The 14,238-nt window shown below is 43.2% G+C and overlaps 1 protein-coding gene across 4 annotated transcripts in view; it reads left to right on the plus strand.

The window, feature by feature from the left end:
- The window catches only part of DCUN1D1 (defective in cullin neddylation 1 domain containing 1), a 723,324-nt gene that overhangs the window by 534,793 nt on the left and 174,293 nt on the right, over nucleotides 1-14,238 (plus strand). For all 4 annotated transcript variants that reach the window (XM_044070666.1, XM_044070664.1, XM_044070665.1 and 1 more), the window contains exon 5: nucleotides 4,160-4,242. In XM_044070666.1, the coding sequence (XP_043926601.1) occupies nucleotides 4,160-4,242 (83 nt within the window). The remainder of the gene's footprint in view (nucleotides 1-4,159; nucleotides 4,243-14,238) is intronic.

Here is a 14,238-nt window from a genome sequence, read left to right on the forward strand (position 1 = left end):
AAGACTGACTGATCTCTGTGTGCACTTAAGGGAAATTGGACTTTACTGTGTGTATTAGTTATCCTTTCCTCTTCTAGGAGTTGACCTACCTGGTGTTAGTGGTGAGGATTGAGACTCCTTGATTGCTGGGCCAGGGCACATTCGTCGCACTCACTTTGACTTTTGACACCAGAAATTGAATGTATGACATCCAGTGACTTGTAGAGCATTATTTTTGAGATGGGCAAGGATAGTGAGCACTTCATCTGTCCCCTGGATGCCACTTCCTTTGGGAAGATATTGAACCTCATGAGATATGTTATCAAGCCCTACCACCCCCATGAAATTCCCGAATGTGCATCTGAGAGAGAAGATAGTAGAGCCTAGGGTAATCCCAGCCAAGGGGGCCATGTAGTCAATGATGCTGTTCTAGCAGTTTGGAAGTATTCTGTCAATGGTTCTTTTTGTCTCAAGGATGATAGATTCCCTTTACAAGCCGGCCATCTGAATGGAAGGTATCTTCCCATGTGTCTAGAAAGGGCTTCTTTGCAATGCCATCTGTCCGGCAGAGGTCCCTGAATGGAAGGTATCTTCCCATGTGTCTAGAAAGGGCTTCTTTGCAATGCCATCTGTCCGGCAAAGGTCCCACAGATTACAGCATTTCACCTCCTTGCTACTAAGCAAAGTTCAAAGCTCAGAAAGGTTGTGGCAAGAGTGCACACCTTTGGAGCTCAGAACTTTCACCTGTTTGGCTTACTTGTCCCATATTACAGGCCTTCCTAGAGAACTGGCCAAAGGAAAGCTTTTGAAACTGCCCTGAATTTGGATTCTTGTAGGTATCTGATTCACTGTATTTCTGGCTTCCACCTTTATAATTGTGCTAACACTCCATGAAGGACTGCAGCCATAAGCATGCCTCTGTATGAGCTGGTGTGGGTGAGGCACTGGTCCAGCAAGAGGAGCTTTTAGACAGCAATTTAGATACTTGGGTTAAAGGGCGTGTGTTCATTTTCATGCCTTATTGGTCTTGTGAGGAAATGGTCACCATTGAGGAAGCATGTCATGACCTCACTGCTGTTTCCTCCTGTTTATTATCCAGACTTGGCCAGGACCAAGAGAGATAAGCCTCACTTAGAGAAGGAAGGCCTTTTTGTGCCAGGCATGTTACCCATTGGGAGCATGAATGTAATAGTTCATTTTCACCAATTTTGATTGCCTTATGCTGCCCATGGAGGGAATGATTCTTTGTTTACTCTAGCACAGAAAGCCATCCCCAAGGAGCAGTGGGTTCTGGTTATTTTCATCCTTGGCTGTCTTTGAATTTGTAGTCCTAGAAAGGGCCCTTAAGAGATCAGACTTTGCCTGTAGAACTCTGGACAGGTCCAGGCTTTATTTTCAAAGTGAAACATTGAGGCTGTCCCTCAACTGGAACAAGGTGGGCATTTATTCTTCTGACTTTTCATGGCTGTGATGGAGATAGTCAGTGTTTGTCCCTTTGTGAACCTCAGCATTTTCAACTAGTACATTTTGTGTACCTGGTTCCAGATGGGTGATTGTTCTTTGTTGTGTCTCTCTGCTGTTGCAGAAAACTTGAATGATGCTCTGCATTTGACATTTTGGGTCCTCTCTTGGTGATTCCTTTGGTTTGCTTTAGATGAGTGTTACCAGTGCACCACTAGAGCCAAGTGTTTTGCTGTCTTCATCTTCCATAGTATTTGGTAAGATGGTGGCAACTGTGGTCCTACCTTTGTAGAGGGACCCCCCACCTTATTTCCATACCTGGACAGCTGGCTCTAGGTGACTGTTGGACTCTCAAAAGTGTCTGAGTGGGCAGTAAGATGATTGCATTCCCTGGGGGATTAACTTAAGATGGGAAGTGCTGTGTGACCCCAGTCTTATTGGGTTTCCTTCACAGGCATGCAGATGGACATTCTTTCCAGTTATTGGTACCTTGACAGATGCCCCAGTTAAGTTATCTTTACATTCTGGCTGTGTACATAGCTCATTATTCAAACCTAGATCCTTATGCATCTTCTGAGCAACAATCTTTATGTATGTTTACATACTAGAGGATGCTGGTGTTGCATTACCCTGACGAGCAGCAGTGGCTGCTGGGCTCTAAATTAGTGGACATATCCCAGAAGCTGTTTTGTGAGCCCTCCTTTTTCTCCAGTCAGACCTGTCACAGATATTATTAATGACACATTCTTCATTAGAGGGATGGAGAGTTCAACTCTCCTCCCACTGTTCAAGAATTAATGTTTGGCAGTTGGGCTTGTCTGACCCTGAAGATCTTGGAGACAGTAACTTAGTCAGTTAGCCAGTCGATTGTGTGTGGTCTGATCAGTAAGCCATGCACTCGTATACCCTGTTTGTAAGGAGGTAATGAATATCTAGTATTAAGCAATAGCTGTGAGGCATTAGTCTTTGTTTTTTGTCCCAGTGAAACTGATTGAACTTATGGACTCCGAATTGTGGATTCATAGATTGCATGTGGTCTATATTTTCAATAGTGAGGCACTCTGAGATTGTTCACTTTGCCATTCAGGCGACTGTGGTCCTATTCCCTGTTGGCTTTTGCAGCAGTGCTGTGGGGAGAGAGCTTCCTTGAAATAGATTTCTGCGTCCTTTCCCACCATTGCAGATACTCCCAGGCTTCATAAAGTTAAAAGGAAGAAAGACCAAACCTAATTCTGACTTTTTTTCCTGTGATTACATTTTGTTAGTATGCTGTATGGCATATGTTGGAAAATGTCTAGTATTTGCGGTTTTGAAGAGATCATGTTAGATGAGTGTTTATCCTAGATCGTGATGTCTTCTATGCTGTGCATGGGACCTGATGTAAATTCCATCAAGTACTCCTAACCTGCCTTACCTACATCTTACTGTTGTTCGTTCTGTACTTGATCTTTGCTGATTTTGTCATGGTTACAAACTGTGAATAAGTAGCTGCTTTGCAGCAGCATAAAATGTTAATGCCTTTAAGGTAGTTGGCAAGCAGTTTGTGAAATAGTGACATTTACCTGTAGGTTTGAGAAAATGCCATTTCCTTGAAAAAAAAAAAAGGTAGAGAAGAGTTTACTCAATCTTTCCAGATGTCAGGTAAAGTAATGGACACACCCCAACATCTCCTTGGTGAGCTCTTCTTTTCCTTCAGTCAAGCCTGTTACAGATATTAATGACAAGTCCTTCACTAAAGGGATGGGGAACTCGCCTCACCTCTCACACTCTTCAAGAATTAATGTTTGGCAAATGGGCTTGGCTGACTCTGAAGGCCTTGGAGACTGACTTATTCAGTCAGTGAGCCAGTCCACATTGTTCTTTGGTTCATAGGGGATTGCTATGCTAACGGCTCAAGACCCCTTTACAAGCCTAGCCAATATAACTTGATTTTGTCTAGTATATGACCCTCAGGGGCAGGAGGATGGCATGGGTTTTGTGCCTATGCCTTAAGTATTTTACAGATTGCCCCTATCCTTAAGGAAATAGACACTACCTCAGGTGTGAATGTGCAATTCCCCATCCATCAATTCAAATTGCTCTTGAAGAAGGCCAGGGAAGGACTCTGCTCAACTTAAATAGGAAGCCTGTTCCAAGGAAGGGGCACTGTCCGAGACGCATCTGTCTCCAGCATGTTCTGTTTGAGTCACTAAGTTTTGATCCCTAGAACAGCTGAGACTCATACTGTTTGTCTTGTGGATGTGTAGCAGCTCCATCAGGGCTGGATTTGTGATTGCCTGGTAGGTCAGACATAGGTCACCCCCTTAGTAAGTCAATAGCAGACATATTAAAGGGAAAGAGCTTTTTGGTGTTTGCTCAATAAGACGTGCACTTTTATACCTAAAGGACTGGTGTGTGTTGCTTGAATTTAATAAATGGGGCATTGTGGGGAGATGCTGTCAGTGAAGTCTATATTTGCTTTATTTTGTTTTCTGTTTGTTGACAAGGTAGATGGGCTGGTCTAGTGACTGTCTTCAGTCATGACCCAGGTCCCTGAGGAACACAGACATTCAGTTGTTTACAGTTGAGTATAATTGTGCAGTGTAGTAAAGTAGTGGTTATAAAGGGTGTAAAAGAACAATAAAGAGATAATTCAGCGGTCATTAATGTTGTAATATCCTGGGGCTTGTTTTGTACACAGTACAGGTGTCATTAATTTTATTTTATCTCCGTTTTGTAGATTTAGAAATGGCTGTTGCATATTGGAATTTAATACTTGCTGGAAGGTTCAAATTTTTAGACCTTTGGAACAAATTCTTACTGGTAAGTTGCAGAATTATTTACATTATTTTGAGTCCTAATGCTTTTTGTAGTTACGTCTGTGCATTGTGTTTTGTTATAAGGATGGTAGTGTACAAAGCTGAAGATATGATTGGGTTTTTCAGCCAGAAGTACACAGTTTGACAAATTCCAGCTTGGCAGTAGGTGTTCACCAAACACATTTGTATTGTCATACTTCATTATGGTAGTCTGTGGATGACTGTGTTTCTTCAGTTTGCATCATCCCTAGTTTATGGTACTTTCTTGTAATTTACTGGGTAGGAAAACAAAAAAGCTGATTTGGTCACATGTGCAAGTTTATCAAGTCAGCCCCATTAAGCAGAACCCCCCCCCCCCCCAAGTACCTTATTTGAATTCTCACTTGTGACATAGGCACATTTACATTCATATAAAAAAGTAGTCAAACTAAATTAACATAAACATTATACTTCACATATATTGCTGTATATCATATATCCTAAGCAGTATTATGTAAATTATTCAATTCCTGCCCTTTTTAAACAAGAAACATCTTTATGAAATCATCATTTACTACCTGGGCTGTCATATATGTAAATGATGATAAACCACACCGACACAATCCTAGTCACAAGCATTTTACATCACAAACCATACTGACACACACCCAGTTGCAAACATGTCACTTTTAATCTACCAAAGCTTTCTCACTCACATTACATAACTCATTTAAGTCCTTACCCACCTTTTAGACCTCATTCCTCCTTTGTATGTATTGTTCCCACAATTCCCATTTTTTTATGTAGTTTGCTCCTACCCTTTTCTAAAGATTTCATCTCCATTTGTTTTATCTCTGTTACTGCATTCACTAATTCAAGTGTAGTTGGTTTAAATTTCCATTTCCATTTTGTAGTAATTGTTTTTTTTGGGGTTTTTTTGGCAGCCACCATTCAGAAAATTGTTGTATAGAACTGTGCATATTAAATTCCAAAGTGCATCATCAGCCTGCTAATTTCTGATAGAATTTTGGACATGTCACTTGTATCAATACCTACTTGAGAAAACATTATAATGTGCAGATGTGTGCAAAGTGTATATTGTGAATTTACAAGTATTTACTGATTTCATAAGTCATAAAAGTCTGGAATAGATAGTTGATAAACATAGAAACTGATCAGGTAAACTAGATGAATGAAGTGATTATCTGTTTCTCTACCTTTCCCATTTGTCTGTAACTTGTTCTTACCCTTCAAAAAATGCATGTTTGTGTGATGTCTTGAGCTTGTGTCACTGTTTGCTTTTCATATTATTCACCTCACTTTCTTTGATGTAATTTCCTATCATATCTCTGAGGCATGTACCTTATGCCTTCATAATGCATTCTCTTGGTCACCTTAACTTCTCCTTTGTGTATTTTTTTATTTTGTTACTATGGTGCCCATTTTGATTCTATCCATTATTTTAGCTTTGCATGACGACCTCCTTAATGGGTCCTTCATGTTGGACAAAACTTTCCCTTTGGACATGTCCAGTTCTGTTTTTGCTGCATAGGCAGTTTGGGTCTTTACCCTTGTGGTTGTTAGCATTCTCTGTTTTCATGCCTGAGCATGATAATAAGTCCAAAAGATCACCAGGCAAGGTGCATAAAGATATGAACTGTATCCTTTTAGTAAAGAGCCCAACATTGATAACTGCTGCATGGTAAAGAAATTCAGCCTGGCTACTTGATACCAAAGAAGGTAAAAATAGCCTCCCTGTTTGTCAGAGATGATGGAGGTTAAGAGCTTTATCATGTGGTGACCATCAGAAGAGTTCTCCTTGCAGACCCAGGTGTATGTCAAAAAAAAAATAGTGCTAGGGCAAGCATTTAGAAGCTGAGTTTAAGCCTAATCCTACTCAAAACAAGTTTGATATTCATCTGCCTTCCTTGACTAATGAAGGCCAAAACCCAAACTAGTTTTCAGTTAAGGATTTTAGGATTAGAAATGGTGTACCTTTGGCTTTTACCTTAGATGTATCTTGAAATTTCAGGGACCTTCATCTGTAGATGATGTGCTTATAACCCGTTGTCAATCTCAGACGGATTCACAGAAGTAGCCCCTTTAGTCATCCAGGCACAGATCGGGGGGAGGGGATTTCTCAAGTCCAGGGCCCACCATGCCAGAGTCAATGAGAGATCACCTACCTGGTCATTTGGCTGTTTGAGGATTGCTTAAGAATAACATTCTTGCAGCTCCCACCCCACAACCTGTTTAGATTGTGCCCCTTTCTGCCACCTTGCTATGGCTCAGGGGTACACAAGGCCAAGGCTTCTTCTCATAACATCTGTACCTCTCATCTGGACTAGTTGGCTCAGTTCAAGAAAGTCTCACAGTGAGGCCATGCCAAGATCTGAAGGCCACGTGCAACAGTCTTGGCACTTGTTTGGCTCTCAGTGAGATATAGATTATGGTTACAAAGTGTATCAGTTGGGAATTTGGTTTCTTGCCAGCATGTGGCCCATTGCATGGGTCTCCCTGTGATTTTTGAGTTTATCTGCCAGACTCCCAGCATAGGCCTATTACATTCTTGCAAGCCATGGAGAAGTCAAGACATCCGAGTCCAAGAGAGACCAGTCTGCATATTGGTTAAGGTCTTTACCTCCCATGCACAAAGTGTAAGGTTTGATCCTGACCTGTGGATACTGCCTTTAAGGAGTTTCCATGTTCTGCTGGTCTCTCTCTGGGGTTCGTCCCACTTCCCAAAAACATGCTTATTATTTCAACCTCAAACTTGCCCATGAATTTTGAGGCTAAAATAGATACCCAAGCCAAAGCCTATATCAAGACTTTGTAATCTAAAAAGCAGAACCCAAAAATGTGCAGAGCTGATTGTCACCAAAGCAATGGGATGAAGGCAAACCAGTACACACCTCATACAGACAGAAGACTAAACATTCTTCTGTACATCCCAAAAACCCTCAGAGATTGGCAGGATTTTAGTCAGTGCCTGTTGAATGCCTTAATTGCCCTGAAACCTCCCTAAGTGTTTTTCAGTGCCTAACCACCCTCTGCCTTTGACTTCAACTCCTTCCAAAAGGCCTAAGGAATCTTATTCCTCGGATTAGGATTTGGAGTCCGATGAAGGGTCCTTGTCTTACTCCTCTCAGATGCCTTCTGCTTTGGCTTATGGCTCTGATGAGGAGACCATTAGTCCTGAGCCTCCTTTTGTGTAGTTGTCTCTTGCAAACATAGTCGCTAGAATGATGGAATAGTTTAAGTGGGATTCTTCTGAGGTGTCTGATATCCAGAAGATGTTATGAGTTGCTTCAGGTGGACACTCATAAACCTTTCACAGTATCTCCTGTGTTGGCTGTATTGTTGGACACTTATAGCTGCCTCTAAGATTTCTGATTCTCAGCCCCCTCCTTCAAAGAAACGTGACTGGTTCCTGAGGATTGTCGGTTCCTATTTGTGTCCTTCTCCTGATCCTGCTGTGGTAGTAGCCTGGCCTGACCAGCCTTCTAAGCTTTTGTCCTCTAACAAGCTTCTGCCTTTGGATAACGATAATAGGGCCTTGTAGAGAATTGGAAAGGTCTATACTGCTTCTACTTTGGCCTTTTGGCCATTAATTACTGGACCCACATGACTAGATATGCTCTTACTTTGATTACCCAGGCTTGTCAGGTTATTTTCGACTTCCCTGATTCTGAAGCAGTCTTCTACGGCATCTGTTTTGGGTTCTGCCTCGCCACTCTATCCAATGCAGCTATGATGCTGCTGATGCTTTTTCCAGAGCTACTGTCTTTGGTTATGTCATGAGGCATTTCTCTTGGCTTTGCCTGCAGTCATTACCTGAAAACGTTAAGACCAAGTTGCTGGATGTTGGGTGATAAACATAGCAGCAGTAGTCCCAATAATAAAGAGATTAAGTCTCAAGAAAAAAAGGTAAAGCTTTGCAGGACCATAAACATATTTTTGTGTCCCGTATCCCTAAATTCCAAAGAACTCATGCAAGACCTGCTTTTGTTCACAAGCAACCATGTCAGGCCACTAAAGGCAGGAAGGGTCATTAGACAAGCTCTCCTGCTATGTCTTCTCAGGCTGCTGTGCTTCAAAATCCTCCTTTATCTAACGAGCCTTATTTTATTTGACAACCCTCGGCTAGGTTCCCTTGTCCCTTTGGCTCTTCCTCTGTCTTCCAAACTGGCAACTCATCACCTCAGACTCTTGGGTTCTGACCATCATCCATCAGGGTTACTTCATGGTGTGGATGCCCCTCCCTCCTTTTTCCAGGATTAATTATCCTCTTTGAGAGCACCTTCCTCATTTTTCAGAGGTTTTTGGGTCCCTGGTGGATCAGGGAACTTTTCAGCCTGCCATCTTTCCCAAGTAGGAAAAGGGTTTAAATGTAGTGTGTTCCTAGCTCCTCAAAATGAGAGCTGTTGAAGGCCTTTCCTGCGGATCTCTTTGCTCAACTAGGTTAATTCTTTTTGGATGCTTTCTCTTCACACCTTGATGTTCATCGTGTTTCACTGTTGCAGTCATTACACTTGGGTTATCCTGCTGGCAGGCTATCCACAGTCAGCCTGAATTCCAAAGTCCTGGTCCGGCGTCAGTTGCTGTTGCCTCTTCCCTGACGTCAGTGCGCCAGGGGTATATAAGATGCAGCCGACGCCATTTTCTTCAGTCTTTCTTGCCGCGCGGTGCCCGAAGCAAAAGCAGTTCGCAAGTGCCAGTCGGCCAACTCCTGAGATTTTTTAAATCAAATTTCAGATCCGAAGTCTTCAATAAAGCTAAGTACCCCATTGGGGAAATTTTTTCTTGCTCCAGAACGATGTCAGAAAAAGTTAACAGTTGTATTTCTTGTGGGAAGCGAATACCTCATAAGGATTTTCATTCTTACTGTATTCCTTGCCTAGGCCCTGACCACGATGTTGCTAGTCGTCGGTTTTGTGCTAGATTTAACCAATGCACTATTAAGCATCGCTACGATTTTGCCTTTCATTACTTTGGCCGAAGGTTTAACTATATAATGCCGTCGGAACAGCCGACGACCAGAGTTCATAAAAAGTGCAAGGAAAAAGAAAGACAGGCATCCGAGGTCCAAAACCGACGAAGCCTCCGCTAGGCCAGTCACCGGTTCGCCGGTTCTCAGTGAGGCCCTTTCGCAGCCCCTGAGACCCGCTACCTCAGAGCCACAGGTCGCCTCCGACTCCCACGTGGAGACAACTAGGCCTCTGGATACTCAAGGTATTGGACCTTCGGAAACTATTCTCTCAGATGGGACTGGAGCCGCTGAGCAGGCATCAGCTTCTGAGGGTGTTTTCAGACCTACACAGTTATATATCAAGCCAACCTCAGCTTCCAAGGCAAAAACTAAAACAGCTTTAAAGACAAAAAAATGAGTACAGCATTCTCCTGGACAGACTTCCATGCCTAAGAAACAGATGTTCAAAATGTCTGAAGACCTAATTACTTTGATCAGGGGTTCCCATCCCCCTCCTGATAAGAGGCCTAGGCAAGACACTGAATATGATTCTTCTGATCAGGTTTCCATTTCATCTGACTCCTCTTCAGAACAGGGATACTCTCTTCCTCCCTATGAGGATTCTGATGCTGAAGAATCTATCCCTTCAGCCTTTCCTCCTGAGGACTATTCTTTTGGGGAAACCCTGCATACCATGAGGGAGCATTTTCACTGGGAGAGCCAAGATTACTCAGAATCTAAGAAAAGGCTCAGAGACTTTCTTTTACTGCCTCAGCACAGACCTTTTGCTATTCCACGTGTATTAGACATTGTAGATGTATTTTCAGTGTCTGTCTCTTAACTCTCTCCCCCCTTGCACCCGTTAAGCCAGACAGGTACTACAGGGTTCCAGATTCACATAAATTTCTATATAAAAACCCTGCTGCTGACCCAGAAACTATATCTCAGGGTCCCAAAGGGGTCAAGGCTTCCATTGCAAAAAACCCTGTCCCCTCTGATAGGGATTCTAGAGCACTGGACAGATGGGGGAAAAAAGTTTACACCCCTGCTAACCTTGGCTGTAAGAGCTTTAAATTGTCAGTTTCATATGCTTAAATATCAGCAATACTTAATGTCACTGCTAAAACAGAAAATGTTGACAAATTCTGAATGTTCTGAAACAAAGGAAATGCAGGATTTATTGCATGCAGCTGAACAAGTGGGAAAGCATACTTTGCAATGTGGTTTTGATTCACTGGAGGCCTCTTGCAGGGCCGCTGTTACAGGCTCTGTCATTCGAAGGCATGCTTGGTTAAAGGAACCAAATCTGCCTGATCATGTTAAAGCAAAATTATTGGATGCTCCATTACAGCATGATACTTTGTTTAGTGTTAAGGCAGAAGAGGTGTTGAAGAAGATGGAGGATGAAGCGAAATCTATGCAGACAGTAAATGATTTTTTACAGGTTCAGCCACCCAGATTTAGCAGGAGCTGGCCTTTTAAGAATTGGTCCTTTCCAGTGTCAGGCCACAAAGAGGCAGATACAGACGCCCTAGAGGCAGATCTCAGCCCCAAGGCTCATAGAGGCCTAAACAATAGGGTTGCTTCTACCTCCAAAAGCGGAGAAGACAAATCACAGCCATTTAGGAAACAGTCCCAATGACTTTCCACTGCCAATGCCAAGCACTTATCTTTTGGCAGCACCCTTAGGGGGAAAGCTAGCACTTTTTTCACAAAACTGGCACATGATCACCCAGGACAAATGGGTCTTGAATATTGTTTCTCAGGGCTACAGGTTCCACTTTCACACCCTTCCAAAGACAAAAGGTATGCCAGACCTGCCACACAATCAATGGGCAGAGGCACAAAAACAAATTTCAACTCTCATGGACATGAGGGCTATTCAGCGAGTACCACAGTAAGAGCAGGGACAAGGATTTTACTCAAGATTTTTCTTGAAACCCAGAAAGGACAAAGCCTGGAGACCATTACTGGACCTGTCTATTCTAAACACTTTTCTAAGACATTCCAAAATTCAAAATGTTGACACTGCGGCAGCTTCTGCCCATGCTGGGCAAGAAGGCTTGGCTCGTAACTTTGGACCTCAGAGGCATACCTGCATGTCCCAATCAGACAATCTTGCAGAAGATACCTCGGATTCATAGCAGGCTCAATGCATTACCAATTCTCTGCACTGTCCTTTGGCTTATCTACTGCACCCAGGGTCTTCACAAAATGCCTGGCACCAGTAATTGCTTTTTGCAGACAAAAAGGAATTCAAATATTTCCCTACTTGGACGACTGCCTTATTCAAGCAGAGAGCAAGGACATTCTTCTAATGCATCTGGCATTTGTAAAAAGATTACTAATTTGCCTAGGGTGCACAGTAAACAAAAATAAATCAAAACTAGTGCTCTCTCAAGAGATAATATTCCTGGGTGCAAGCTTAAATACAACTGCCCAGATGGCTCATCTCACACCAGACAAGCAAAGGCAACTGACTCATTACTTTCAAATGATGGAAACAAAGACCCAGCTACCTGCAAGAAAAATTCTGCAGGCTTTGGGCTTCGTGGCATCCTGCTAATTCCATATGCAAGACTGCATATGAGGAAGCTACAATGGTATCTAAAAAGTGTTTGGACTCAACATTGCCACAGCCTGGAAACAATAACTCTTATTCCATGCCAGCAACAGGAGTTTCTATGGTGGGCACTGGCCTGTCACCACAACAAGGGACAGCCTTTCACTTTACCCACAGCCAGGCAGACACTAACAACAGATGCATCAGATTATGCCTGGGGGACACACATGGCAGGAAAATGTATTCAGGGCACGTGGCCCGTGGACCAAATGCATCTTCATATCAATCAGAGATGCTAGCTGTACAGAATGCCCTGACAGCCTTCAAGGAACTACTATATCCAGGACAACTATTGCTAAAAACAGACAGTACTACAGTTATGTGGTACATAAACAAGCAAGGGGGCACACATTCCTACCCCCTCTGCAGGCAAGCCATGACTTTGTGGAACACAGCACTGACCTATCAAGTACATATGCAGGCACAATTCCTGCCAGGAAAGAAGAATATTCTGGCAGACGAACTAAGCAGAAACCTCATGGAACCTCACGAGTGGAAACTAGATCCACAGGTCTTCAGCATGATAACAAGGAAATGGGGACGCCCAGACATAGATCTTTTTGCCTCCCCTCACAACTGCCAACTACAGAGATTCTGTACAAGGACTTAACACTCACAAGCATGGAAAGTGGATGCTGTATCATTCAGCTGGGAATCCCTAACAGTTTATGCCGTTCCTCCACTGCCTCTCCTTCCCAAGGTACTCCTAAAAGTCAGACAAGAGAAGCCAAAAATGATTCTGATTGCCACAGACTGGCCACGCCAGCACTGGTACCCAGTCCTAAAGAGTTTGTCTCAAGGCCCAGCCTGGACTTTACCTCAAATTCCCCATCTTCTGGCTCAACAAAGCAATCAGATCCTGCACAGCAAACTCAGAACCTTAAACCTTATTGCATGACAAGTAATATAGCCACTCTGAGCACACCTCTCTCCAAAGCTGTTATGAATGTCATTTTGGAAGCCAGGAGGCCCAGCACCCGGAAATCTTATGCAGAAAAATGGAAGAGATTCTGTGCTTGGAACCAGGCACAAGGAATTGACACGCTTGTTCCAAATATTCCTCAGATTTTACAATACCTAACTGAGATGCTGGACAAAGGCCTATCCTTCTCATCAATTAAGATCCATGCCTCTGCCATTTCAGCTCATTACAATACGGAACCTCCTATTTTCTCACATCCACTGCTAAGGCAGTACCTCAGAGAGGCCAAAAACATAAGACCTCCAAGGAGAGCACCGATACCTACATGGGACCTCAATTTTGTCTTGGAAAACTCACACTGCCTCCTTTTGAGCCAGCCAATACAGCTGAGATAAAATTCTTATGGAAAACAGCTGTGCTCCTAGCAATAACTTCAGCAAGAAAAGTCTCAGAGTTGCAGGCGTTAATGGCAGTGGAACCTTTTATCATCTTTCATCCGGACAGGGTTTCTCTAAGGACAAACCCAACATTTATGCCAAAGGTAGTATCCAGTGTGGCTCTTAACCAAGCCATTCATTTGCCAACATTTTATCCAAATCCCCAGAATAAAGGGGAGAGACTTTTGCACTCTTTGGACATACACAGGCAGCTACGCTTCTACTTGGACAAAACAAAAGCTTTCAGAAAAACTGAGCAACTGTTTGTAGCATATGCTGCAGGATCACAAGGAAAGGCTATCTCAAAGCAGACTATTTCAAAATGGATAGGACACTGCATTAGTTTCTGCTATGCTCAGCATGGCAAGGCAGTGCCTAAGAGCATTAGGCCACATTCTACCAGGGCAAGGAGCCACATCAGCAGCCTTTCTCAGAGGAGTACCAACCAGGGAAATTTTGGAGGCTGCAACAGTTCAGTACACACTTTTACCAAGCATTATCACTTACCTCTTTACTCTAAATCCAGAGCAGGCTTTGCCACTGCAGTTCTGCAGGGCCTCATAACCACTCCTAATCCTATTTAGACCCAGCTGCCCTACCTCAGCTTTGGGATTCAACCCAAGTGTAATGACTGCAACAGTGAAACACGGACATAGTACAGTTGTGTACCTACCATAAATGTAGATGTTCAAGTGTATTCACTGTTGCAGTCCAGGTTACCCACCCTCCATCCCCCTTTCTTTGCTGGGACTTCTCTATACTTCTCTATCCTATACAACCTATGTGGTGTATTTGCTTGTAGATGAAGGTATTGTTTTTATTTTGCTGTGTTTTTATAAGCATAATGTATTACCTACCTTCTTGGGGGCACCTGACATCTGGGGCAAGAATAACTGAAGAAAATGGCGTCGGCTGCATCTTGTATACCCCTGGCGCACTGACGTCAGGGAAGAGGCGACAGCAACTGACGCCAGACCAGGACTTTGGAATTCAGGCCGACTGCGGGCACCTGCCAGCAGGATAACCCAAGTGTAATGACTGCAACAGTGAATACCACTTGAACATCTACA

The sequence above is a fragment of the Protopterus annectens genome, chromosome 4.part1, assembly GCF_019279795.1.
Source record: "Protopterus annectens isolate FY-2018-M chromosome 4.part1, PAN1.0, whole genome shotgun sequence".
Classification (NCBI taxonomy): Eukaryota; Metazoa; Chordata; order Ceratodontiformes; family Protopteridae; genus Protopterus; species Protopterus annectens.